The sequence below is a fragment of the Sander vitreus genome, chromosome 9 (assembly GCF_031162955.1).
Source record: "Sander vitreus isolate 19-12246 chromosome 9, sanVit1, whole genome shotgun sequence".
NCBI lineage: Eukaryota > Metazoa > Chordata > Actinopteri > Perciformes > Percidae > Sander > Sander vitreus.
Window position 1 is genome coordinate 12,185,013 of NC_135863.1, and position 26,851 is coordinate 12,211,863.

The following is a 26,851-nucleotide window of genomic DNA, read 5'->3' on the forward strand; positions in this document are numbered from 1 at the left end:
AGACTGTATCCTATTTTGGAAACTAATGCATCAGACTAAAGGATCCCAAACCTTTTTTTTTATGTCATGAACTCCAAGTTTGTACACTAGGCTGCAACCATTAACTTGATAAATGAATTCACATTCATGTGTAGGGGTGCACGATTCAGAAAATGTCACGATTTGATTCAATATCGATTTTCAGGCTCAATATTCGATTCAAAAATCAACTTTCGATTCAAAAACTATTCTCGATTTTAAAAAAACAAACGATTAACAGTCTGTAAATGTACTTTTCCCATGTGATTGCAGTAGACATACAATTTTTTTAAATTAAAAAATATGAATCGATTTTGAATCGGTAGAGCTTGAATCTCGATTCGAATGTGAATCGATGTTTTTTTTTTTGCACACCCCTATTCATGTGTGTATTACCCAAGGGGGTAAGCTCCGTCCAGAGCAACGGGATCTGTTGGTCCATTTTATATATGTAAATGGTATTACCTCATTGTACAGGTCTCTAGCTTAACCAGACCCCCTGGAACCCGCTAGAGGGCCCCTGTAGGTCCTTGAACCCTACTTTTGGTAACCCTGTGCTCTGCTCGCTCCAGGTTACACCCACTCCTCCTCGCTGCAGCTTCCTCTGCATCCTCCCTTCATGCTCTCGACTCCGCTACCGCCAGGGTTCCTTAGGTACTTTACTGACGGACTGATAGATCACAGTGGCGAAGAAAAAACACTGATCAACTTTACACTTAGTGGAATTAAACACAAAAAAAACGTCGCTTTTGTGGTTGAATGCTGCGATCACAGACACGACGCGATTGGAGTGAGAAAACGCGCAAAAAAGTTTCAAAACGACTAATTCAGGTATAAAGAAAAAGTCCATTCGTTCTGCTTATTTATGCCTGATCAATATAGGAAAGCACAGTACGATGGAATTACGTTCCATTCTCAGCTAATAGATGTTTTTTTTTTTTCAGGATGCACTTGTTATTGTTGCCAAAAATAGGCCTGCTGGTAAGTAGCTTACTTGATCTTTGTTTATGTTTTCATTCCTGTAGTACGATATTTTAGACAAATGCATGTCGACTTTTTTTAGACTAAGTTGTGTAAACAAAGTTGTGTATAAAGATTTGAACATAGCCTGTGTGTTTTCCTTCAATATCGTTGCATATATATGAATAGTATGGTGCAGGCCTGAAAATAGATGAAGTGTTCCATTAGACAACGGGCTTGGCGGAGGAAACGCCCGTTATACGTTAATTAAGACACCTGTTGTGTATATTGCCTCGTTAGAACAATATATTATGTTTGCTTCATACCAGCAATAACCTTATACTTGTGGTTCAGGTTTGTTTCCACAGCTATATATCAGGTGAGTCACTTTCTATTTTTCTTTTCAGTTGAACACTATTTCATTGAAGGCGTCACCAAGGTGGCAGTAAGCACCGAGTAGCTAACCTAGCTAGTCCGCCTGACCTAGCAAGTAACCCACTAGTCAGCCAGCGTGTGACAGGTGGCAATGTTCAACAGCATGTCACTTGTCTGTCTTAGGTCAGAAAAGGAAAAGGATGGGATATTTACATCATGGCTGATGCCTGTTGTATGCTAATTTCTTTGCTCATAAAAAACCTAAGTGGAATTCAGATCTGTGTTTGTGATGGGCGGACCCCTTCGAGGTGATACATGTAAATGTTTTAAACCTTTCAAGTTTTGATACTTTTAGCAAAATATGCCATTAGTTTCTCTGTGACACTCGCCCCACAACACTTCTCTTTAATGCATTACCAGTCAACAGGTATAAGTTAACATTAATAAAGATAATTAGGGCCACCAACTGCATATGCGTATCTTGATGCGTCCAACTCCTAATATTTGCATCCAATAGTGGAGGGAAATGCACATTAATTCCCATTTTATTTTGTAGATTTTCTGAATATTCAATTCAAATTTGCACTAGATTTGGATGGAGATAAGACTTGAGTGTTTGACCTGTTCTCACAGGTACCATTAGTCATTTTATTTTAACAGGGGTGCTGCTCTACCACTTTAACCCACATGCCAAAACATTGATTATATCATGGACCCCTAGTCAGATATGCTCTGAACAGAATAAGAATGTCCTTGGGATGTCAGAATCAAATCAAAACACTGTCAGCCATTTCAGTCTCTCCACTAATGCTTCTAATCTTCTTTGATCAGCCTTTACACTGGCAACTAGACAACTGACATATGATGAGTCCTACTATGAGTATGTGCCTGATCGCCTGCAGTGGAACGATGCAGGGGAACTGTGTAACCAGCGCTCTGGGGCCTTAGCCACTGTCTCCAACCCAGTGGAGAAGCAAGAGCTAACCAGCTTTTTAACATCTTTAAACATCACTCAGCCTGTGTGGATTGCCAGGAATGTCATGACACGTCTGACAAGTAGGTTCAGTGTGCTGTTTGTAAAACTTTATATTCACATGATGTCTTTCTTTTTAAATAGTATGCTCATTGTTTCCAAGACACCTTTCCACCTACTCGCTGGCTTAACAAAAGGGTTATAGAAAATGAAATGGGACTGACGATGATGCCATACAAAACTCTTACCCAAAGTGAATACATGTTTAAAGTAGTATCAGGACCATAATGTGGAATTTTATGATTAGGTTCTATCTTTTCCGAGAGCTGTGGCAGGATCTTTTCCTTCATAGTAATGCCTCTTTCTGCTGTCTGTGTGGTGAAACTAAAGGTTCCTCCAGGACCCTGATTCTGGAGTTCACCGGGCGCTCAGACAGAAAGCATGCCCGTCTCCTGCACAAGTTCCCCTCCATGGACTCCGTGACTGTTTGCACCCGTCTCCGCTTCGATCCAAACTGCTTCGGAATTTCCACCATCTTTTCTTACTCCATCCAGTCATATATTAATGAGTTCCAGCTCCGCGTGAATCTGATCCAGGGCAAACGTGTGCAGCTGGCTGTGCTGGTCCATGGCATTCATGGACCTTACCAAGAAGCCTTCGACCACGACGACTCCTGGCGTTCGGTGTGCATTTCTTGGAACCAGAATGGTGGACGCTGGGCACTATTTACTGACGGCCTTGTGGTCTCTAGGGGTGATGGCCTAGGTTCTAACAGCATTGGCCCTGATGGCCTTTTCATCATTGGACAGGAGCAGGACACCTTTGGTGGTTCATTTAAGAAGGATGAGTCATTCTCAGGGAGCATCACAGAGCTGCACATATGGGACCGGGTACTGAACAGCAGCGAAATCTACACCATGGAAAACGAGTGTTCACCAGTTTCCTCGGGGCTGTTGTTCAAGTGGAGTGGAGCAGCCGTGAAAATAGAGTCCTCCCTTACGAAGCTATGGAGAGACATCCCATGTCAAGGTACATTTGTTTTGAATGGATGCAGCATGAGGACAGGAAGAATCTGAAAGTTCACTCCAGATATAATCTAAGATCAAAAGCTAATTTAATCACAAAGTACAGGGAAGTACAAACATAATTTTAACCATAAAATACAGAAGATAATTATCAATCTGCACGCTGCAGTGGTATGGTTAAGCATTACTTCAAATGATGTTTACAGTTAAGAAAGTTTGGCACTAGGGCTGAATGGGGTTGCTATGCAGAAAAAACAATCACATAGAGACCATTTGAAAGTCATTTTGGACTACACACTTTTCAGTAACATGCCAAGATCTGAGCTGGCCTGATGTGGTAAACCCCACCCATCTGGCATTCCAAGCAGAGTAAAATAAATGCTGTGAAATTAATTGCCGATAGAACTAGACCCAAATCTGCTCTGACTCTTTTTCATCCTCCTCTACACCCGCACTCCTCATCTCTCGTATCAGCCCCCAATCATGACCTCATTTAAATAGATGTTGGTCTTAAATACTTGGAATTGTATGCTTTAAGTAGTTGTTGTAAATAGTAAGATCATTAAAACAGTGTTCAACTAATCTAATTGAAATAGGGAAACAGTTAAAAAGTTAGGGAAATAGTTACAGTGAAGTACACACTAAGAGAAAAGTAGGTCACAAAACCTACTTCAAAAAGTAAATTAAATCTGTTATCTAAAAACGGAATAAGTTCAAATCTGTCAGACTACTGTAACTTAAAGAAATGTCCTGATCTATAGCTACAATTCCTCAGTGTTTGAAAAGACTTTTCACATTCACACATTTCATTAATAAATATATTTGCTAACCTCACCTTCAAATTCATGTTGAAGCTTCTCTTAAGCACATAATCTGGCAGTTTCCACTGGAATTAATAGAAAGCGGCGGCTGCTATGTAAATTCAGTGATAGTATTGGTCAACACAACCCTAGTTATTGTGCACTGTGAAGCTGTATTATGTAGGAAAAGATAAACATCATTTTAGGGCTCGGTATTGGCAGATACTCAGTATTAAATGACTTGATTTAGGATCAGCAAAAAAGCTTGATGAGGCTATCCCCAATCCTTTCTGAATTTGTTGCATGCCTTGGCAAACTTACGTACAGGCAGTAAACACACACACGCACACACACACACACACACACACACACACACACACACACACACACACTTTCAAGCATTAACCACTACTGGAAGTTGAATGATATAGAAGAAAAGAGGAAATCTCTCTTGCTCTCCGTTGCTCTCCCCCTCCAATGAATAGGGGAGACAGTGACCAAGTTACAATTGGCAAACTCGAGGGCTCCTAATGGTTCTTGTAAATGTTTTGTGAATCACGTCACTCTGAATCCCACCCTTCAAAACAAACTTCTCTCATTCTGAGATCATGCTCCCCAATGAGCAATGAGAGTCCACAACACTAACTCTACCTCATGGAACTGAACAGCAGAAAGGATAGTGCACTTGCACTCCTTTTAGTCATTTTCAGTTACAGTGTAGGAATGTATTTGTTTTAACTTTTATCTTTTAATAATAACTTACAGACAGAGTCAGGGTATGTGTAGAGTAGCTGTTGAAGGACTGACTGATCCTTTGATCTTTCAGTTCTGGGATGTTAACCAACATGGTAGTAAATGGTGTCCTGTCAGCCTTATGCTTACAACCACACTAAGGTTGTTATCTAAAAAATAACAAATTATTTTTGTCTGTGACAGATCTTTCCATGACAATGACCATGATTGTTTCATAACTTTAACCAAGTGTTAATCCTAGTCTCGCATTGCCAGACCTGTCTCCACAGCACTATCCTTGCCTAAACGTCACTGTATGTTATTTGGTATTGCATCACAATTGTCCTAACTTTAACCAGCCTCAGCTGAACCATAATTTGTTTGCCATGACCACAACATTTCCCTAACTTTAACCACATTTATGTTGCACACACATAGTTGTACACTTGCCACAGGGACAGCACATCAGCAAACATATTTTTGCATCCTTTTGCGTTGCTATGACAACTAGTCTCGCTTGGCCAGACCCTCCTCCAAAGCGCTGCTTAGGAGGGTCTGGCTAGTCCACACAGCATTCCGGGATGGGAGAAAAACGTGCTCTGGTTTATTAGCATTTCTTTAAACCAATCACAATCGTCATGGGCGGCGCTTAGCACCGGCAGCAGGCCCGATGTCGCTGCAAAATAGCCTCGGGAAGGAACTTGTTTTGGTGTACATTCAAAAGTTGTTTTAGTCGTGAAACAGAAAACTCAGATTGGACAGATAGTCTAGCTAGCTGTCTGGATTTACCCTGCAGAGATCTGAGGAGCAGTTAACCATAGTCCTCATAAATCCACCAGAATTTGAAATTCCAACACAAAGAAAGGGGAAGGTAGTGGACATCCGGCCTAAAAGAGTGAAATCCGGCAGAGTTGACAACGTCGTGGATAAAGACTACTGACAACTAACTTGTCTAAGCATTTTGGCTCAGTGAGTTTTAGCTCTGCAACAACAATACAGAAGAAATGTTGAAGGGCAACAAATTTAAGGAACATCTGAAATGTATTACATATAACATGTTATGATAGTGCTGTATAGTTTTATGTTGATGTTACATCATATCTTGTAACTCTTGTGGCTAATGAAACCTGTGTGATTTTCCTGCCTTGAATTACATCCTAAGCTGTGATTTTGTCTTTGCAAGATTTCTGAAGTGTAGCATTATGCACACTGTGACTGACATGACATTCAATCTTGATGAGTCCCTCTTTCATTTTCAAGATTTTAACATTAAGAATAACCTTCACCATTTTATTCACTAGGAAACTTCACTGTGTTAGCAAAGTCGGTGGATGGAAATTCTTTGCAGAATCAAACATTCTCCTTTGAGTTGTTCAACGTCCGTGAGTCTGATGAGGATTGTGGCATCTTTGACCCTGATATTGGGACCTGGGGTCTAGCCAATTGTGTCTCATTCAGAGGGGCTGTTTGCCAGTTTAAGAAAGGTACCAATAATAATAATGCAGTTCATTCTTGATGTAATTTGATTTGCTCTGCTGTGAGAGATAATGAAAATAGAGCATTACCTTAACATGGCCATGGATTCAATTTATTAGTCCTGTAGTAAATACTACCCGTGCATAGTTTAGAATTTTTAATTGTTGTTGACACTGTGTCGACATAGGAGCGTGGGATCTATGGACATTTCTAAGGCTGTAGTTTGTTGTCTTGCTGCTTTAGATTGCATTATAATATATTATATTTGTCTGTTTCTGTCTGCAGAAGTGCTGGATGTTATCAGTTTACCAAAGACACCATTCTTCAGTAGATTGAGCAAGAATTCTCTGACCAAACCTGTGAGTTGGACAGTTTAGCTGTCTGTAGCACATCATCACTTGAGTGGTACAGTAGCCTATGATGAAAATACTACATAATAGATAATAAAATGAATAAATTAACAACACTGGATAGTTTTAGGCAGGGCTGTAGTACTTGAGTCCGGACTCGGACTCGAGTCCAGAGTCGAGGCGCTTTTCTGTTGTCTCGGATTTGTCTTGGACTCGTTGGTATTTGGACGCGGACTTGTCCCCGGACTTGGCCATTGGACTCGCCAAATATTGTAGTTGGTCTTGACTGAGTCCAGCACTATATGCTTTTGTTCTAAAGTAACTTCCTCCTTCAAAACAAAACCATTGATGAAGCTCGTTCGGAAAACAGGTATTAGTTTAATTCATAATCCATCTAGAACAGGCATCAAGATTGGTCGCCTGGTATACACCTGGCTGCATCATATACCTCAGTCATCAGGTATCAATTATTTTCATTTTGGCCACAGACACAATGTCAGCGAGCACTTTGTACTATGAATTCTTCAGGACAAGTAATAAGTTCAAGAAAGGGAACATTTTCATTTTATACTTAAAGTAAATAATATGGCCTAATTTGATCCTATTGTTTGTTACTCTGCACTTGCTTTTCGATTATTACAAATACTAAAGTAAAATGATCATCTTAAAATAGAAGATATACTGTCTCTCACATCACATAAATTATAAACAAACAGGTAATTAAGTGGTCTTGAAGAGGATTTTCTCTCATTTGGACTCGGTTATGACTTGGACTTGAACCTCTTTGGATTTGGGCTTGACTCGGTCTCGACTAGTCCTGGGCTTGGACTTGTCTTGGACTCGACAAAGGTGGACTTGACTACAGCCCTGGTTTTAGGACTAACTTACTGGGTCAAAATCCTAAACGGAAGTAATTGTGATCATACGATGTGTAGATAGGGAATTGGTGAATTAGCAGCATTGCATTACAACAATCTTAACACAGGTCAATAAATTGAAATATGTATCCATCCTTTTCCTCAGGTGATGGTGGAGCTGAGCGTTAATGCCTCTGGGGACAGAGATCTGGCCTTGCTGCAGCAGCTGACCCAGGCTGTTCTGCATGTGGTGGAGGTCGGTGGCCCTCACCTCCTCACCTCCAGTGATGTTCTCTACCTCACTCAGATGATTGAGACGGACCTGACTGCACTGGCTAGTTCTCACTCTGCTGGAACTGGCGCAGCAGAAATCATGGTGTCCATTGCTACCAACTATTTAAAGGCGGCAAGTTTGATGCTGGATCCCCACATGGCTACACAGTGGATGGGCCCTACAGAGGATGGGGTGAGGGGGTGACCTCTGTTTATCTGTATTTGCTATGCCCCCCCCAAATAAATTTCTAAGGTTTAATTTGTATTGAAGAATATGTTTTTACAGTTTGATTTTTTTATCAGAATCCAATCAAAAGTCACTTCTATCTAGCAAGGTCTCCACTGTGTTTATTTTGCATATTTGGTCCCACTTTGAGGGATGAGGTAGAATAATTATATCAACTTTCTTAACCCTGAGAAGTCATCCTTTGTTTTCCATGAATCTCAATTTTTGTTGTTGGGTCTGTTTTTCTTGCACAGGTCAGCGTGGGACCATTTACTATTGTCCAGAGCATTGACAGTCTTGCTGAAACTCTTGCAGACATGCTATCTGCTGAGAGAAAAGGCTTTACTCTTTCTACCAAGAACATAGGTAATGAGATATATATATATATATATATATATATATATATATATATATATATATATATATATATATATATATATATATATATATATATATATATATATATATATATATATATATATATATTATACATACATATACACTACCGGTCACAAGTTTGGGGTCACTGTTGTAGAAAGAAGTGGCTGATCTTTAATGCAATATCTACATTGCCCATTCTCAGCAACCATTCATCCAATGTTCCAAAGTCACATTCTGTTTACTAATCTGATATCATTTTAAAAGGCTAAATGAGAAAACATTGGAGAACCCTTTTGCAATTATGTAAGCACATAATGTAATCTGAAAACTGCTGCCCTGATTAAAAATACAATGCAACTGATCTCAGTATTCTGTCTATAATGGAGTGGAATGGAAATTTCTAAGTGACCCCAAACTTATATATTAGGGCTGTCAAAATAACGTGTTAATTTCGATTAATCTGAGAAAAAATAACGCGTTAAAAAATTAACGCAGATTAATCCATTCCATATTGACGTTTGCATACAGACGAAAATCTGGTGCCACTGATGTCTGCGCTTCTCTCTGATGCTCTGAAACAGACATTACAGGAAACACAAACACCGCTGCATGTGACGCTAGTTAACGCTATACTCAACAGCAGCTAACGTTAGCCTACTGTTAGCTAGTAGCTGGATTAAACACGGTTAAAATGCTGACAGCTAACGCTAAACGGTATAAAGTTTGACTGTGTTTTACTGTAGAGGATTCAACACCGGTATGTAACAATCTGCAGCTGCCGTCGGAGAAACAACACAGACGGTGCGTTCAATGAAACTGGTAAACTACAGTCTCATGGTGCATTTGAAGTTATTGTAAATGTCCTTTTCCTATCTGGTTGTTGTTTTTGTCGTTCAACAGCAATTTACTAGTGAAATAAGTTATTGTTATGGTTATACATTATTATTAAATCATTTCATTTTGACCATATGGTTAGCAATAAACAAGCCGTTCTTTAATGCCACCAACTGTTTAGTACCCTTTTTTTCTTTTCTTTTTTTACTTTCTTAAAAAGTATCGGTTCCGGCACCGTTAATTATGTATGTGATTAATTAATCAGAGTATGTAATTAATTAGATACAATTTTTTAATCGATTGACAGCCTATATATATATATATATATATATATATATATAAATAATAATATTGACTCTAGATTCAAATGTGTGACTAGATTAAATATATAATAAACAAATATAAATCTTAAAATCAAGTTCATAAAGTCATTTTCTTTGCATTCATTTGATTCCCAATCAAGATACACTGGTAAGAATTGCTTTCCATTGTTAATATGTACTTAAAAACAGTTCTGAAATGCAAAATAATAGAATTTTAATCATGTGCTAAAACATGCGATTAATTGCGATTTAACTATAGAAATTCAACGATTAATGGCAATTAAGAAAATGTAATCGTTTGTCAATCGATTAAAAAATTTAATCTAATTACATACTCTGTGATTAATTAATCAAAATTAATCGCATACATAATTAACGGTGCCTGAACCGATACTTTTTAAGAAAGTAAAAAAAGAAAAGGGAAAAAAAAAACTAAACAATTGGTGGCATTAAAGAATGGCTTGTTTATTGCTAAGGCCATATGGTCAAAATGAAATGATTTAATAATAATGTATAACAATAACTAATTTCAGTAGTAAATTGTTGTTGAACCATCAGATGGGAAAAGGACATTTACAATAACTTCAAATGCACTACGAGGCTGTAGTTTACTAGTTTCATTGAACGCACCGGCTGTGTTGTTTCTCCGACGGCAGCTGCAGATTGTTACATACCGGTGTTGAATCCTCTACAGTAAAACGCAGTCAAACTTTACACCGTTTAGCGTTAGCTGTCAGCATTTTAACCGTGTTTAATCCAGCTACTAGCTAGCGGTAGGCTAACATTAGCTGCTGTCGAGTATAGTGTTAACTAGCGTCATGTGCAGCAGTGTTTGTGTTTCAGAGCATCAGAGAGAAGTGCAGACATATCAGTGGCACCAGATTTCGGTAGCCAGGGTTGGCAGGAAGGAGATTTTTACATGTAAATGTAATAATTAGTAGTAATTAATAATCCAGGCAGAATATTCTCGTCTCCCTCCTTCATTTTACAGTCCAATGGTGGCTAGACTGGCTCCGGGTCAATATGGAATGGATTAATCTGCGTTATTTTTTTTAACGCGTTATTTGTTCTCAGATTAATTTTACACTGATATGTCTATGATGTATAATGTTATTAGCTCTTAGCTTTGTAACACAGATAAATAAAGAATATTCTTGCATTTCTTCTCATGGTTACTATTATTGTTAATCTTTCTCTATTGTCTGGCTGTCCTCTGCTGTCTTTGCTACCAGATGTGTACATGAAGTGGCAAAAGCTGTCTCAAGTGAGCTGTAGTCAAGTCTTCAAGCCAGCTGCAGTCGGCTCTCACAGCACGAGCAGCAGTGTTCAGGATGAGTTGCTTATCCCTGACACTGAGCTCCAGAGAATACACACATTGGGTAGGAAACACACACGCATTAAAAGGCACGTGTCATAGACTTAACCCAAATGAGAAGGGAAAATGTATGTGCTCAAACCCTCACATTTTAAGATGTACAAATGCTACATACGCACATATTACATGTGCATTACATTATTTGGTCCATAAACAACATGCACATGTGCTCACACAAACTTCTTCCTACTGCTTCCAATTACACACTGTGGTTGTTCTAAGTGTCAATCTGTGTCCAAATGTGACCCACCATCACACTGAATAAATGCATCCCCGTTTATTCTTTGCTGACTAAATGGAGATTAAAAAACTTGATTGAGTATTGTCATGGTAATCTTTTTTTTTTTTGATTTTTCAGTGACATAACAAAATTAAGAGGTAACATTTCGGGAGTCAAAACAGTGTCAAGTACAACAAGTAGAAAAATGAAATCAGATAAGGAGTAGTTTAAATAGTGTAAAAACCAAGAACAAATAAACGAACAAAACAAAAGCACAAAATGGTCACCCACTGCTAAATAAAAGCCCAATATGTTATAAATAAAAAACATCCCAGTATGCTACAAATTCACACAAGAAAAAACTCAATTAGTAGACAATCAGGGTGGCTACTCTGGAATAGCCGTAAAAATCAATCCCTCAACGTGCAAAAAATGGACCCCAAGTTTTATTAAACTTTGCAAGAGAACCATGTATCGAGCACCTAACTTTCTCCAACTTCGCAAACTGAAGGATGTCCCTGATCCAAGATGAGTGAGAAGGCGGGGCAGGAGACTTCCACCTCAATAAAATCAAACGTCTAGCCAATAAGGAGACAAAGGCTACAAAGTCAGCTTTATATTTAGGAAGCTGCAAAGTAGGAGGTAAAACCCCAAACAAAGCGGTACATGTTGTTGGATCAAATTGAACCCCTGTACAAACAGAAATAGAATTAAATATCTGTGTCCAAAAATTAAGTAGTGAAGGGCAAGACCAAAACACATGGACATGGGTAGCTGGAGCCTGATGACATTTAATGCACATGGGATCGACATCATTATAGATTTTGGAAAGCCTAACTCGAGTGAGATGGGTACGATGTAGAATTTTGCACTGGGTCAGACCATGTCTAGCACAAATAGATGAGTGAACCCGACGCAAAATGGCATCCCACAGCTCCTCCGAGATCCCCTCCCCTAGAGCCTCCTCCCATTGGGTTTTAATTTTATGCTGCGGGGTAAGCTGCAAAGAATAGATAAGATTGTATAAACGTGAAATAGCACCCTTAATGGTAGGCAATGGGGTTAAAAATGAGTCAATTAGAGAGGCCTCTGGGAGACTTGGGAAATTGGGGCTAAGATTGCGGATGAAACTATGAACTTGAAGATATCTAAAAAAAAAAAATGCTGTCTAGGCAAATGGAATTTCTCGGAGAGTTGCTGGAAGGATGCAAATGCACCAGAAATATACAAGTCCCTAAATGCCTTGATGCCGTAGTCAGACCACAAAGAAAAAGCCCCATCAATTAAGGAAGGATAAAAAACAGGGTTAGCTGATAAAGGTGCTAGGAAAGAGAAGGTCTGTAGACCAAAATAGCGTCGAAATTGCTTCCAAATTTTAAAAGTGGATTTAACTAAGATAAGCTAAGAGGAGCGTGGATGAGAGCAATCGACGAAGCAGGTTTAGCAGAAAACATCTCCATACTCAACCATGTAGGAGGAACTGGTGCCCCCTCCAGAGAAATCCAAAGCTGAATTACTCTAAGGATGGAAGCCCAGTAATAAAACCTCAAGTTAGGAAGGGCCAAGCCCCTAAGGGTCTTAGGTCTCTGCAACAGCTCCTTTCGCAAACAATGGACCTTCCTGTTCCATTTAAACTCAGTGATTGATTTGTCTAATTTGTGAAAAAAAGACTGAGGGAGAAAGACTGGAAGAGATAAGACAATTTGGGGAGGATGTTTATCTTAACCAAATTAACCCTGGCCACAAGGGAAAGAGGCAGCAGTGACCACCGTTGAAAGTCCATCCGTATCTGTTCTAACAAAGGGGCAAAATTAGAATCAAACAAATCTTCAAATCGGTCTCTAATCTGGATACCAAGGTATTTAAAGCCAAATGGAACAATTTTGAATGGGAAACCCTGAGCAGCATTTTGGGCACCTTGATTTAAAGGAAACGGCTCACTCTTGTCCAAATTTAGTTTATAGCCTGAAATCTGACCAAATGAACTAAGGATGTCAAGAGCAGCTGGAACTGAGACAGAGAAATTGGACACATATAGTAATAAGTCATCGGCATAGAGGGAGACCTTCTGTTCAAGACCATATCTTGTTATTCCAGTGATGCGTGGTTCTGAACGAAGCGCAATAGCCAGAGGTTCAATAGCAACAGCAAATAGAAGAGGACTCAGAGGACAGCCCTGACGAGTGGAGCGGTGCAAAGGGAAGTAATCTGAATGGGTATCATTAGTTCTGACTGAAGCCACAGGGGATGAATAGAGCAACTTAATCCAAGAAATGAACTCCTGGCCAAAACCAAATTTCTCCAAAGCGTAAAAAAGGTAGTTCCTCTCTACTCTGTCAAAAGCCTTCTCCGCGTCTAATGAGATTACGGCTTCCGGCCCCATTGACATGGAAGGATTATAAACAACATTAAGAAGTCGTCTGAGATTAAAGAACCCATGTCTGTTCTGGACAAAACCCGTCTGATCAGGAGAGATTATCAAAGGCAAAACTGATTCCAGTCGCAGAGCTAATAACTTGGACAGAAGTTTTACATCTACAGATAAAAGACTAATTGGACGGTAACTTGAGCAAGACAGAGGGTCCTTATTCTTTTTTAAGAGTAATGATATGAAGGTCTGATTTAGAGTCTGAGGTAATTTAGAAAGAGTAAGAGATTCATTGAACATTTCAATCAAAACTGGTGCTAATTTGTCAAAAAAGGTCTTGTAAAACTCGGTCGGAAAACCGTCCGGGCCTGGACATTTTCCAGACTGCATAGAAAATGTTGCCCGTTTAAGGTCATCTATGGCGATTGGGCCCTCTAACTGCTCAGCAGTATCAGCATCTACCCTAACCAACTCCAGTGAGTCAAAAACACTATCCGGGGCTGACAGATCAGACCCAACCTCAGAAGTATATAAAGAGGAGTAAAACCGTTTAAACTGATCATTAATTTTTTTAGGATCGGTTTGACGCCAGAAGGAGTATGAATTTGTGGAATCTGCTGAGAGGAGGAAGCCTGTCGAAGCTGATGGGCCAAAAGTTTGGTCGCCTTAGCCCCAGATTCATAATAACAATATTTAGCCTTAAATAAGAGCTCCTCAACCTCTTTAGTAGAAAGAACATAAAACTCAGCCTGAAGAGAGAGACAATCCTTATATATGTTAGCGGATGGGGAGGAAGCATAGATATTATCAAGCTGGGAGATTTGTAACCTCAATTCCTTTAATTTCTTTTCCTTTGTTTGTTCTCATAGCTGCTGTATGAAATAATTTCACCTCTAATGTATGCTTTCAAAGTCTCCCAAAGAAGGGAGGCTGAGATCCCTGGAGTTTTGTTGGTAGTAAGAAAAAAGTCAATTTGATTAGAAACAAACTTAACAAAATCCTCATTAGATAGCAAGCGCGTATTGAGACGCCAAGGGGGCCACGTACGTTCGCGCTCCTGTATGAATAACTCCAGTGTGGTCAGAGCATGATCTGATATTAGAATAGTATCATAAGAGCAAGACTGAACAGAATGGAGAAAACGGTTGTCCAGGAGAAAATAATCAATACGAGAAAAGGAGTGATGTACATGAGAGAAAAAAGAATACATTTTACCAGACGGATTAAGAAAACGCCATGGATCAGAGACAGAGAACTCATCCATAAAGGATAAAATGGTCTTAGAAGACTTTGAGGGCACTCCTGGTCTAGTAGAACGATCTAATACAGGATTAAGCCAACAGTTGAAGTCACCCCCCATAATGAGTACATGTGTGGACATGTCAGGTAACTTGGCGAACAATTGATGGAAAAAATTATCGTCATCCCAGTTTGGACCATACACATTAGCCAGAATCACAGAATTACTATATAGCTGTCCAGTTACAAACACAAACCTTCCATTGGGGTCAGCTATTACATTAGAGCACACAAAAGGAACCGATTTGTGAATCAAAATTGCAACACCCCTAGATTTACCATTAAAACTAGAATGAAATACTTGACTGACCCACCTCCTCTTTAATCTGATATGGCTGGAAGATTTTAAAGGAGTCTCTTGAAGGAAAACAATATGGGCACCTAATTGTTGAAGATGGTGAAGAACTTTGCTGCATTTAATAGGCTGATTTAGACCATTACAGTTCCAGCTAACAAATTTGAGTCCTATCAGTCCCTGATTGTCGTGGCATCCTAGACTGCTGCATGCTAGTCAAGTATTAGTGTACACTGCAGCGCGGAATGTATAACAGTCACAGAAATAAAATAAAACATGTGTGACCTGACTAAACAAAACACAAAACACACAGCGAGAGGAAAAGGGAGAACTCCTCACACACCCACCCACCCACCACCCCATGAGCTGAGCAAATCCCACGAACTACCAAAAACATCCTAACGCGCTCCGTTAACAGCAAACCAGTAGTGCTCATGCGAGATTGTAATAAAGCATAAAATAAATATGTAAACAAACACAGTAGCAAAATATGAAAAGTGACTCAAGTCCAGTGACACAAACTTAAAGCAGGGCAGCTTAACAACAGAAAACGAGTTAAATTTACCCCCAGTTTAGCAAACAGACTGCCAGCCGCTTTCAAACTGTAGCTCCAGAAGAGACACCAGACTTTAACTTCACCTTGACAAAGTCCATTGCAGTGGCTGGGTCCTCAAAGGTGTGGGAAACCTCAATCCACACTTCACTCCAGGACACGAAATGTAACAGACATTTAACGTCCGTGAATGCAGCACGTTTTTTCGCAACCGAAGAAGTATAGTCAGGAAAGAGAAAGCCTTTTGCCTTGGTGGAGAAGAGGAACCTCGCTGGCCCGGCGTAAAATGTCATTCCTCACGTGAAAAAAAGTGCACACGAATCAGAAAGGGTCGGGGTGGTTTACCATCACTGGGCTTGGATCGGAGAGTGCGATGCGCACAATCGAGCAGGGGCAACTCATCCAGGCCGAGGGAGTCCATCAACAGCTGGGCAATAAATTCGGTTGGGCGCACACCTTCGGCCCCCTCTGGCACACCTACCAGCTGTATGTTGTTCCTCCTCGCTCTACCCTCCAGGTCCTCACATTTATCGGTCAGCAGTTTAACCTCGGCTTTCAGCGTGGAAACTGTTGAATCCAGTGAAGTTAGCAGGTCACTGTGGTCAGTGCACGCGCACTGCAACTCCGTGATAGCTTGATCATGGGAGCTAAGTTTTTGTTGCATCGGTTCAATTGCGTGCCTAAGCTCCTCTCTTACCGAAGTAATGTCCGCTCGAAGCTCGCAAGACAGCGAGTCTATTTTGTCGCAAATGTCCCCTTTCAACTGGTCTAACATAGCCCGGAAGTGATCCAAATTGGGTGCACACTCTGGGTCCGTGACCACCTTCGGCGGAGATGCGGGCTCAGTCGAGGGAGAAGCCTTAGCATGGCCTGTGCGAGCCGAGTTTCCACGTGCAGCTGCCATTGTCGGTTGAAATTTCCCAAAAAAACACCGAAACTGACCAAGTACTTGTCACAATTGTGCACCGACCAAACTAGTGAAAAGAAACACAAACTCGCGGAGCAAAAGGGAGACACGTCCTACATGCTCGGTGTCCAACAGCACCCCCTGTCATGGTAATCTTAATCTTCTGTTTTAGTTGCCTTACCATAACTATGCCTCAACCATACTGAGAAAATTATTGTAGAAAACTTATTTTTAAAATGTTCTGCCTGGTGATAAGATTATGAATTAAGATACTGAAGCTACACTATGAGGCATGCATATTTGTGCAGCACATATCAGCTCATTCTTAATCAGACTGAAAGATAACTCGCCTTCATCTTATGGCTAAACTATTTTAATCAACTTGAAAGTAAAGCCTTTATACTCTACGTCCTTCAAGAAGTTGTAGATTTCATTGGTACAAATCATCTATTAATCTAACTCTGGAAACTCAATTTATTTGATGCTTATTAAAGGATTACATAACAAATAATTAACTGAATACGTTGATGTTGTTAATTATGTTAATATCAATAATACTACAGGTTACAATACAATATATAATTACATCATGTTACATTCTTTGCTGCATTTAATAGGCTGATTTAGACCATTACAGTTCCAGCTAACAAATTTGAGTCCTATCAGTCCCTGATTGTCGTGGCATCCTAGACTGCTGCATGCTAGTCAAGTATTAGTGTACACTGCAGCGCGGAATGTATAACAGTCACAGAAATAAAATAAAACATGTGTGACCTGACTAAACAAAACACAAAACACACAGCGAGAGGAAAAGGGAGAACTCCTCACACACCCACCCACCCACCACCCCATGAGCTGAGCAAATCCCACGAACTACCAAAAACATCCTAACGCGCTCCGTTAACAGCAAACCAGTAGTGCTCATGCGAGATTGTAATAAAGCATAAAATAAATATGTAAACAAACACAGTAGCAAAATATGAAAAGTGACACAAACTTAAAGCAGGGCAGCTTAACAACAGAAAACGAGTTAAATTTACCCCCAGTTTAGCAAACAGACTGCCAGCCGCTTTCAAACTGTAGCTCCAGAAGAGACACCAGACTTTAACTTCACCTTGACAAAGTCCATTGCAGTGGCTGGGTCCTCAAAGGTGTGGGAAACCTCAATCCACACTTCACTCCAGGACACGAATGTAACAGACATTTAACGTCCGTGAATGCAGCACGTTTTTTCGCAACCGAAGAAGTATAGTCAGGAAAGAGAAAGCCTTTTGCCTTGGTGGAGAAGAGGAACCTCGCTGGCCCGGCGTAAAATGTCATTCCTCACGTGAAAAAAGTGCACACGAATCAGAAAGGGTCGGGGTGGTTTACCATCACTGGGCTTGGATCGGAGAGTGCGATGCGCACAATCGAGCAGGGGCAACTCATCCAGGCCGAGGGAGTCCATCAACAGCTGGGCAATAAATTCGGTTGGGCGCACACCTTCGGCCCCCTCTGGCACACCTACCAGCTGTATGTTGTTCCTCCTCGCTCTACCCTCCAGGTCCTCACATTTATCGGTCAGCAGTTTAACCTCGGCTTTCAGCGTGGAAACTGTTGAATCCAGTGAAGTTAGCAGGTCACTGTGGTCAGTGCACGCGCACTGCAACTCCGTGATAGCTTGATCATGGGAGCTAAGTTTTTGTTGCATCGGTTCAATTGCGTGCCTAAGCTCCTCTCTTACCGAAGTAATGTCCGCTCGAAGCTCGCAAGACAGCGAGTCTATTTTGTCGCAAATGTCCCCTTTCAACTGGTCTAACATAGCCCGGAAGTGATCCAAATTGGGTGCACACTCTGGGTCCGTGACCACCTTCGGCGGAGATGCGGGCTCAGTCGAGGGAGAAGCCTTAGCATGGCCTGTGCGAGCCGAGTTTCCACGTGCAGCTGCCATTGTCGGTTGAAATTCCCCAGAAACTGAAAAAGTACTTGTCACAATTGTGCACCGACCAAACTAGTGAAAAGAAACACAAACTCGCGGAGCAAAAGGGAGACACGTCCTACATGCTCGGTGTCCAACAGCACCCCCTGTCATGGTAATCTTAATCTTCTGTTTTAGTTGCCTTACCATAACTATGCCTCAACCATACTGAGAAAATTATTGTAGAAAACTTATTTTTAAAATGTTCTGCCTGGTGATAAGATTATGAATTAAGATACTGAAGCTACACTATGAGGCATGCATATTTGTGCAGCACATATCAGCTCATTCTTAATCAGACTGAAAGATAACTCGCCTTCATCTTATGGCTAAACTATTTTAATCAACTTGAAAGTAAAGCCTTTATACTCTACGTCCTTCAAGAAGTTGTAGATTTCATTGGTACAAATCATCTATTAATCTAACTCTGGAAACTCAATTTATTTGATGCTTATTAAAGGATTACATAACAAATAATTAACTGAATACGTTGATTTTGTTAATTATGTTAATATCAATAATACTACAGGTTACAATACAATATATAATTACATCATGTTACATTCTTTGCTGTAGAGGTTTTCCTATCATACTTTGTCTAATTGTTTCCAGAATATGTAACCGAGTTAGGACTAGAAAATATGATTAAAATCTAAAATAATTGACAGACAATTTGGAAGCAGAACTTTCAGCAGAATGGGTACATGAATGTCACCGACCAAGCAGTAAAACAATGAGGAAAACAGGAGTTGGTTGAAAAAGTGGGGTTTTATTTACCCAAAAAATGCACAAAACAATATAAACCAAGAACTTAATATCTAGGCCTCTAAAATAGGTCAACTCAATATAACTTAAACCAAAAATAGTGACAACAAAAATAGATGTGAACTCAACAAAACTGACCTGCTGAATGAGACAAAAGGGAACATATATACTAACTTGGCCAAACCAAATAACACACAGGGGAAAACCAAAATGGACATAATTGCAACTAATACAAATAAACCCAACCTAAACCTAAATCCCCCCTCCAGCATGGCATCTGATGGTACGGCCCAATTGGCAGGCCATAGTATATAACAGTCCTTCACCCTTGGCCACGCCTTTTCTGCACCGGGAAGGACCATTGCTGGCCGTTTAACCTGTGTGGTTTAGGCCATCACAATGAACAATGTGCTTGCACCTATTGGATGTGTGAAAGTAGTGTTTGAAGTGTGACACTGTGAAACTGAAAGTATGCTCTGCACAGTATTTTGAATCACATAAAAATAAATCTTCTCTGCTCCTCTCTCTAATCAGGGTACGAGGAAGTGATGTTTATTCATACCCACTACAGCCATCTGAGTGAGATAGTGTCTGGAGCACAGGAGCCTCAACTCAGTCACCAAGAGAAAGTGAAAAGGTTGCCTGTTGTCTTCTCTTATGTTATTTATAACATAACCCTAACCCTTTTTACATGCCATTATTAACTGATAATAGGTTAAACTTAAACCAAATAATAAGTTAATAAATAATAACAAAAAGTGAACTTGTCTGCTCTGGTTTCAATAAGGTGTGCTTGTGCTTTTACTCTCATCATTTTGAAAGAGTAGCGATCATTCGGACAGTGAATAACAGTAGTTTGGATTGAAGTTTATTTAGCATATATATGACATTTAATTTGTAAGACAGATGCAAGTTGTGACCATTGTCTGCCTTCCCAGAATTCTCCCAGGTCACCTGGCTTCTGTTGTCATATCAGCCACCGTCCGTGATGCCTCCAAGGCCCAAACCATCCCTGTGGCTGTCAAGTACACCCTTTCTTCATCACACGTGGTATAGTCTATTGTTCAGGGGGGTGTTGCACAGTATGATTAAAAAAAAAAAATATATATATATATTTTTTTTTTTTTCAGTTGATCTGACAAGGTTCAATTTTGACAGTTGAGTGATAAACATCACATAGCATATGAGGTTTAAAGCTATAGTGCGTAGTTTATGTCGCACCCATGATGAATTCTAAGTAATGACAACAAAACTGTCGATGCGTCCACATGATACAAGCATTCAGTGATCGCACACAGCCCCCACCCCTCCCCCACACAATTGCTAGTAGCCAAGGAGGACACGGAGGATAAAAAAACAAACATGGACTCTTCAGAAGAGGTAATTATCTTCACTTGAGTTTCTGCTCGTGAAAGTTGCCGGACGACACAATGTTCTCAATATAGAAATACTGAGAAATACAGAGAGAGTTGTGTGTAGTCTGAATTAGCTTTGTAACAACTCATTTGTCAATGGCTTGAATGTAACGGACGTCCATTAATATCAAAAAGTGATGCACTAAAGCTTTAAGGATGCTAGTTTGAGTCTGCAATGTTGAACAACAAAGGGGGACATTCAGTTCTGGATTGAAACTGAAACTCATGCTGATGGCAAACATTTTATATAGCAGTTGATTTGTTGCCCTTTGATAAACTCACCAAATGCAATATGTCACTACATAAGAATTTTTATCTCCCAGCAAGCAGTACATGGTTTTTATCCATGTCGCTTTTGGCTTGGAGTCCAAGGCAATATATTAAATGAGAAAGAAAACAAGTGCAAACATGTGTTTCTGTTTCTAGGTGGAGTATTCTCAGCGAGTTACTGCTGTTTGTGCCTTTTGGAATTTCAGCTTAATGTAAGTTTGACCAACAATTCAGTCACATAAACATCCCTGATAAATGAATGTGTTATTGCAATAGAGATTGAGGCTGTTGGCTTAATGTTTAACACTAAATGTCTCTGCTTTATGAAAGTAATTGATGACGGTGTGTTTGTGTTTGTCTGTGCTTGTGTATTGTGCTTTAGGCATAATCATACCAGCAGCTGGTCCAGTGATGGTTGCAGGTTGACCTTGACCGGCTCTGGTATCACTTCCTGTCTATGTAACCACACCACCAACTTTGCAGTGCTGATGAATTACCTGGAGTCGAAGGTAACTCATGAGATGTTCTGTGATGCAGTGAGTTAAATCACACATGCTGAAAAAGAGGTTGCATGATGGAAAATGTTAACTATAAATTTGACAGTCAGACCCTTAACTTTAGACTAAGGGTTGAGTGAAATCTTATGTCATATTGATAATATGGGATAGTTGTTTTTTTACTTCTGACCGAAATGATCATTACATCTAAATCTTAATGTTGCTGATGTGAAATCTAAATCCAGGTTGTCTTCTTTCATCGTTAAAATTGTGGATAAGATTTTTAGCAGCCGTCACTCCCATTTTGAAGAATGCATTGGTAAAACGGTTCTTTTTGTCTATCCAAAGTACACAAAACGTAGTAAAATAAACAAAAAACAAAAACCATCAGCAACACTTTAAAGTTTTAATTTTGTTTGCATTTAGTCGATACACAAATGAATCGATGAGGTAGGAATTCAGTGTATTTGAGAAAGCATCAGATGGATCAAACCTGCGATAGTTTGACAACATTCTCCGCTCTCTGTCCCTCACTTCTACCGCTCCCTTCTGTCCCAGTGGAGTCCTGAGGAAGAGCTTATTTTGACCAAGCTGACATTCATCGGCTCTGGTGCGTCTCTGTGTGCGCTGGTGGTTACCTTGATGCTGTTCACTGTGCTGGAGTGAGTAGCTGATTTTCCTTTCCCGCTAACTTACGATGCCAACCTTTCTGCCTGCATGGTTTCTGTCTGTTTGAGCCAATGCACACAACTCAGCTTCAGCCTCCTTTTTGTGTTATTAAATACATTTAGCATCTATATGTTCTAGGAAAACAAGAGCTGCATTACAACCTATGTATAAAAGTGTTTTTGATACTAACAACTTATACATTTGTAATCAGTATTTAGATCTGACTATTTCTGTGTCAAGAACATAACAATTGTAGTAATAATAACAATGTGACATACTTATGTGGAAGTCAGAAGTGTAGAGTCAGTTCAAAGTAAGGGCTTCTCATTGACCAATGAAGGACTTTCCAATTTGTTTATTTCGGGAAATTTGGATTTCAGTTGATCTGGCAATTTAATTTTATCAATACAATTTAAATTCATAGAAATGAGTTCTTGCTGCTACCCATTAGGTAAATATATTTTGTCCGGGGTAGCGCTAACAGGTAAACCAATTATGCATTTTATAGTATTTCTTTTAATTTAGGTATGCTGAAACAACATCAGCATTTCACCATTGACTTTCAGATCTCCTCATGGGGTTTGATGTGACACTCTTTCCCGTATAGTTAAAGCTGTAGTGCGTAGTTTCTGTTGCCCCCATGAGGAATTCTCAGTAATGACAACAAAACTGTGGCGCGTACACATGATACAAGCCTTCCATGATCGTGTAGCACCCCCACACAATCTTCTGAACATAGCCATACTGAGACATACAGAGAGAGTTTTGTGGAGCTGATAGTCTTAGTTAGCTTTGTATCAACTCATTTGGCAATGGCTTGAATGTAACAGACATTCATTAATATCAAAAAGTTACGCAATAAAGCTTTAAAAGAGAGGGTTTACTCATTGGCACAGTATTGCTCGTGCTCTATTCCTAAGGCTGCTGTGAGTATTGCCTGGTGCTAATCCAGTAATTACTGTGGTCTACATGCGAGCCCACTCTGAAGGTTTATGGCGGCATTCTGCAGCCGTTAATTAACATTAGGGTCACCGAGGGATCACAATCAGCTGGAAAGGAGATGCCCTGGCAATTTATGACTGTCCTGAAATCAGAGAGTGCAGCCATGCATTTCACACACACACACACACACACACACACACACACACACACACACACACACACACACGCTGGTGTATGATGTACATGCATTTGTGTACTTAAATACACAAAACACAAACACAGAGACAAAGGAGAAGTACACATGTCCATAGATGGACGTGTAATCACACCATGAAATTAAGGTGACACAAGCAGTGATACAGATATTAAATGAGTCTAAATAGGCTGAATCCATCAGGAGGTAATGAGAGGCTCTTGTGTTAATTTACCTTTCTAAACCAGATTCAGCTGTCCATTTAATTTATGTTACCTGAAATGGAAATATTTAACTTGGTGATGCCATTTAAAGACAGTATGTATTTGTATGAGATGATGTGATGTAAGACTCTGGAACTGTTATATGAGTCATATATACACTGCCTTCCAGCATGATATTGATCAAATATCAGCCCAGCAATAAAACAAATTTAAACAGTAGTTGCAAATTGCGAGTGTAAGCATAACATGTTAAAATCGCTTAGACAAATCTCACCTTCAAACCAACAATAGAAAGAAAGGAATTAATGAAAAACATAGATCTGGAATGGAATGCAGCAACACAATCAACATGGTGGAACGTTCAGAACAAGTAGAATCTATAAACTGATTCAAGGCACTCAAAGCTAACCAGAGTCAGGTCTTGTTATAGCCTTGGATATTACAATTTTTAGTCACTACTAAATATTGTAGCTACGCAAATAGGAATCCATCAGCTTGTCCATCAGTCCAACTCTGTGGTACAGAATCAAATATCTTGATGTGAAGTTAAATACAGACATGGTCCCAAGAGGATGAATCCTATTGGGCTTTGTGATGCCCTCACTTTTGTAGGGCTAGCAATAATAATAATAATAATAATAATAATAATAATAATAACTTTTATTTCTATAGCGCCTTTCAAGAAACCCAAGGACACTTTACAGAATTGCTGTGGCTAAGCTAAAGGAGGTTGTAAGCTGTGGTAAACAGGTGGCCGTTCAGGAGTTTTTAAAACATGTCCAGGGATGTAGCATTTCAGATATCTGCAGGGAGGGTGTTCCAGAGGATTGGGGCTGCAACACTAAAGGCTCTGTCTCCGAAGGTACAGAGTCTGGTGTGGTGAATGGAGAGCAGGCCAGTGTCTGAGGACCGCAGGTTTCGGGGTGGGGTGTAGGCCAGGGCATGGAGGGATTTGTAGGTGAGAAGGAGGATTTTATATGAGATGCAGGACTTAATTGGGAGTCAGTGAAGGTGGATGAGGGCACTACCAGCACTACACTTGTCTATTACTTTGGTTTATGACAGGATACTTCTGAAACTTAGGACTGAATCATTGTCAGTCTCAGCGTTGCTTTGAGAATAATGCTTGCTAACATGCTAATATTTTCATGCCAAATGTTACTGTACATGCAAAATGCCTGTTTACATGTTAACATGTGACCTGTTAACATACTAACATCAGCCAAGGCTTTAGCTGAGAATAAATATGACACATAAACGTCCTAAAAAAGGGCTACTGTATAAAGGATACGCCCATTTGATTAGATAACATTGTGATCTTTACTTTTTCATTATTTATTCATCCATACATTTTTTTTTCAACCCCAATTGGCCGTTAGCATATTGTACGTTAAATTACCAAAACTATCTACTATGCTTTAAAATGTACCATTTTTGTTATCACTGTGTTGTAATACTGTCACTTCTACCCATATCTAATTTTATGACAAGATATGTCTAAAAACTTGAAGTTATCCCTATCTCTGTCCATAGCATCCCCAAATCTGACAGGACGTCCATCCATAAGAACTTGTTCATTGCTCTGATCTGCGCCCAGGTGATTCTGCTCTGCAGCGGCTCAGCCATTCACAACAAGGTACAGGCAACTGATTTTATTTACCAATATCTTATGTTGTTACATTAAGGGGCAGACTGGGGACAGTAAAACAGAACTCACTTGCTGTTGACGGATACAGTATGTGAAAAATACATCCAGTTGGAAGTTGAAAATGGGAGCAACAAAAGATACCTATTTTGTTTAGATACAAGGAAGCATGTTTTGTTCAACAGCAGTTATTAGGAGTTTCACAATAAAATTAGTTTTAATATTTTCATAAAATATTAATTTTCAATATTTTAAAAATGCTTTTAAATGTTATGCTTCAGTTTATACACTATCCATGGCATTTACAGAAAAAAGGCTATTGTTGAGACTGGCTGTTAAGCTTTAGTCTACCTTCCTATATATTTAAATGTTAAAGGGATTGTTTGGATCTATTGAAGTGGGGTGTATGAGGTACAACTATAGTCAGTCAGTGTATCACCTACGATATACTGTATGGCACGCCCCCAGTTGGGAGAGGCAAACAGGAGTCCCGATACGGAAGCTAAGCAATACCAATCCCATGTCCCATGGCACTATGTTTTAAAAGCTACCTTAATGAGACTTGAAATCCAAATCCATACTGGGGGATCCTAGTAAAACAAATGCTTTGGCATTGCAATTTGGAATACATAAGTGGCCACTAATGTCGTATCCATCAGCTAGAACACATGGCTCAGTCTTTCAGTAGTCACTCAATGGCCTGTGGTTGGTTTGACCCCTGGTCATTTGACCCCAGGTCATGTCAGGGTGGGCTTTACCCCTGGGGGCAGGTGGCTGCTTGTTGTAAATTTATCAAGTGGTTCCATAAAGGCTGACCGACCATCAGGAAGGTCATTTTTCAGATTTTAACAAGGTTTTAACACACGGTTTTGAGGCACTCCAGTTACTGAATGATGGACTCAAGCACTAATAATTAATTACTGATAAACAGACTGTGTGTTACTGTATTAATGAATCATTAGGAAATCTGTTCATGGGGTTTATGGTAATAAAAAGAATAGACATGATACAGGATGATTCTCGTAATATATTTTAATAATGATATTCATAAAACATTGACAAACAAGGTATATTCTGTAGCATTGTCATTGTTGAAGGCTTAAAAGCAATTGTATGCTGCTGCAGGGCATGCTTTAATCCTGCCAACCTGGGTTTTGTGCGCTGTTGAGCAGTAGTTAAAGACCAAAGAAGGATTGATCCTTAGTTAGCTGCTACTTATTAACGAATGATTACCTCACCATTAATTACCATTACTGAAGCATTCGGCGTACCTGCAAATAAAGTGATGCATCATACTGAGTGGTTAATCATTAACGAATGATAAGTTAATGGTAAGTATTATTTATATTTTATAACAGTCCAATCAGTTTCTAAACAGTTTCCAATGGTGGCTTTACTACGGTGGCCCTGAAGTGCAAATCACAACAGCAAATCATAAAACACAACGGCAAATAGGAAAACACGACATCAAATAGGAAAACACGACAGCCAATATGAAAACACTTCAACAAATCATAAAACACAACGGCAAATAGGAAAACACGACAGCAAATATGAAAACACTTCAACAAATCATAAAACACAACGGCAAATAGGAAAACACGACAGCAAATATGAAAACACTTCAACAAATCATAAAACACAACGGCAAATA

At 39.7% G+C, this 26,851-nt stretch overlaps 1 protein-coding gene across 1 annotated transcript in view; it reads left to right on the forward strand.

Annotated features, from left to right (window-relative positions):
• Positions 1–625: 625 nt before the first annotated feature.
• LOC144523298 (adhesion G protein-coupled receptor D2) overlaps positions 626–26,851 on the forward strand; it is a 107,844-nt gene continuing 81,618 nt past the window's right edge. Inside the window, exons 1-16 of the mRNA XM_078258770.1 lie at positions 626–849; positions 963–999; positions 1,333–1,357; positions 2,185–2,409; positions 2,717–3,355; positions 6,185–6,367; positions 6,645–6,718; positions 7,733–8,032; positions 8,320–8,431; positions 10,836–10,982; positions 19,877–19,979; positions 20,281–20,392; positions 21,184–21,239; positions 21,410–21,536; positions 22,083–22,186; positions 25,086–25,188. Of these exons, the coding sequence (XP_078114896.1) occupies positions 964–999; positions 1,333–1,357; positions 2,185–2,409; positions 2,717–3,355; positions 6,185–6,367; positions 6,645–6,718; positions 7,733–8,032; positions 8,320–8,431; positions 10,836–10,982; positions 19,877–19,979; positions 20,281–20,392; positions 21,184–21,239; positions 21,410–21,536; positions 22,083–22,186; positions 25,086–25,188 (2,346 nt within the window). The 5' untranslated portion in view covers positions 626–849; position 963. The remainder of the gene's footprint in view (positions 850–962; positions 1,000–1,332; positions 1,358–2,184; positions 2,410–2,716; positions 3,356–6,184; positions 6,368–6,644; positions 6,719–7,732; positions 8,033–8,319; positions 8,432–10,835; positions 10,983–19,876; positions 19,980–20,280; positions 20,393–21,183; positions 21,240–21,409; positions 21,537–22,082; positions 22,187–25,085; positions 25,189–26,851) is intronic.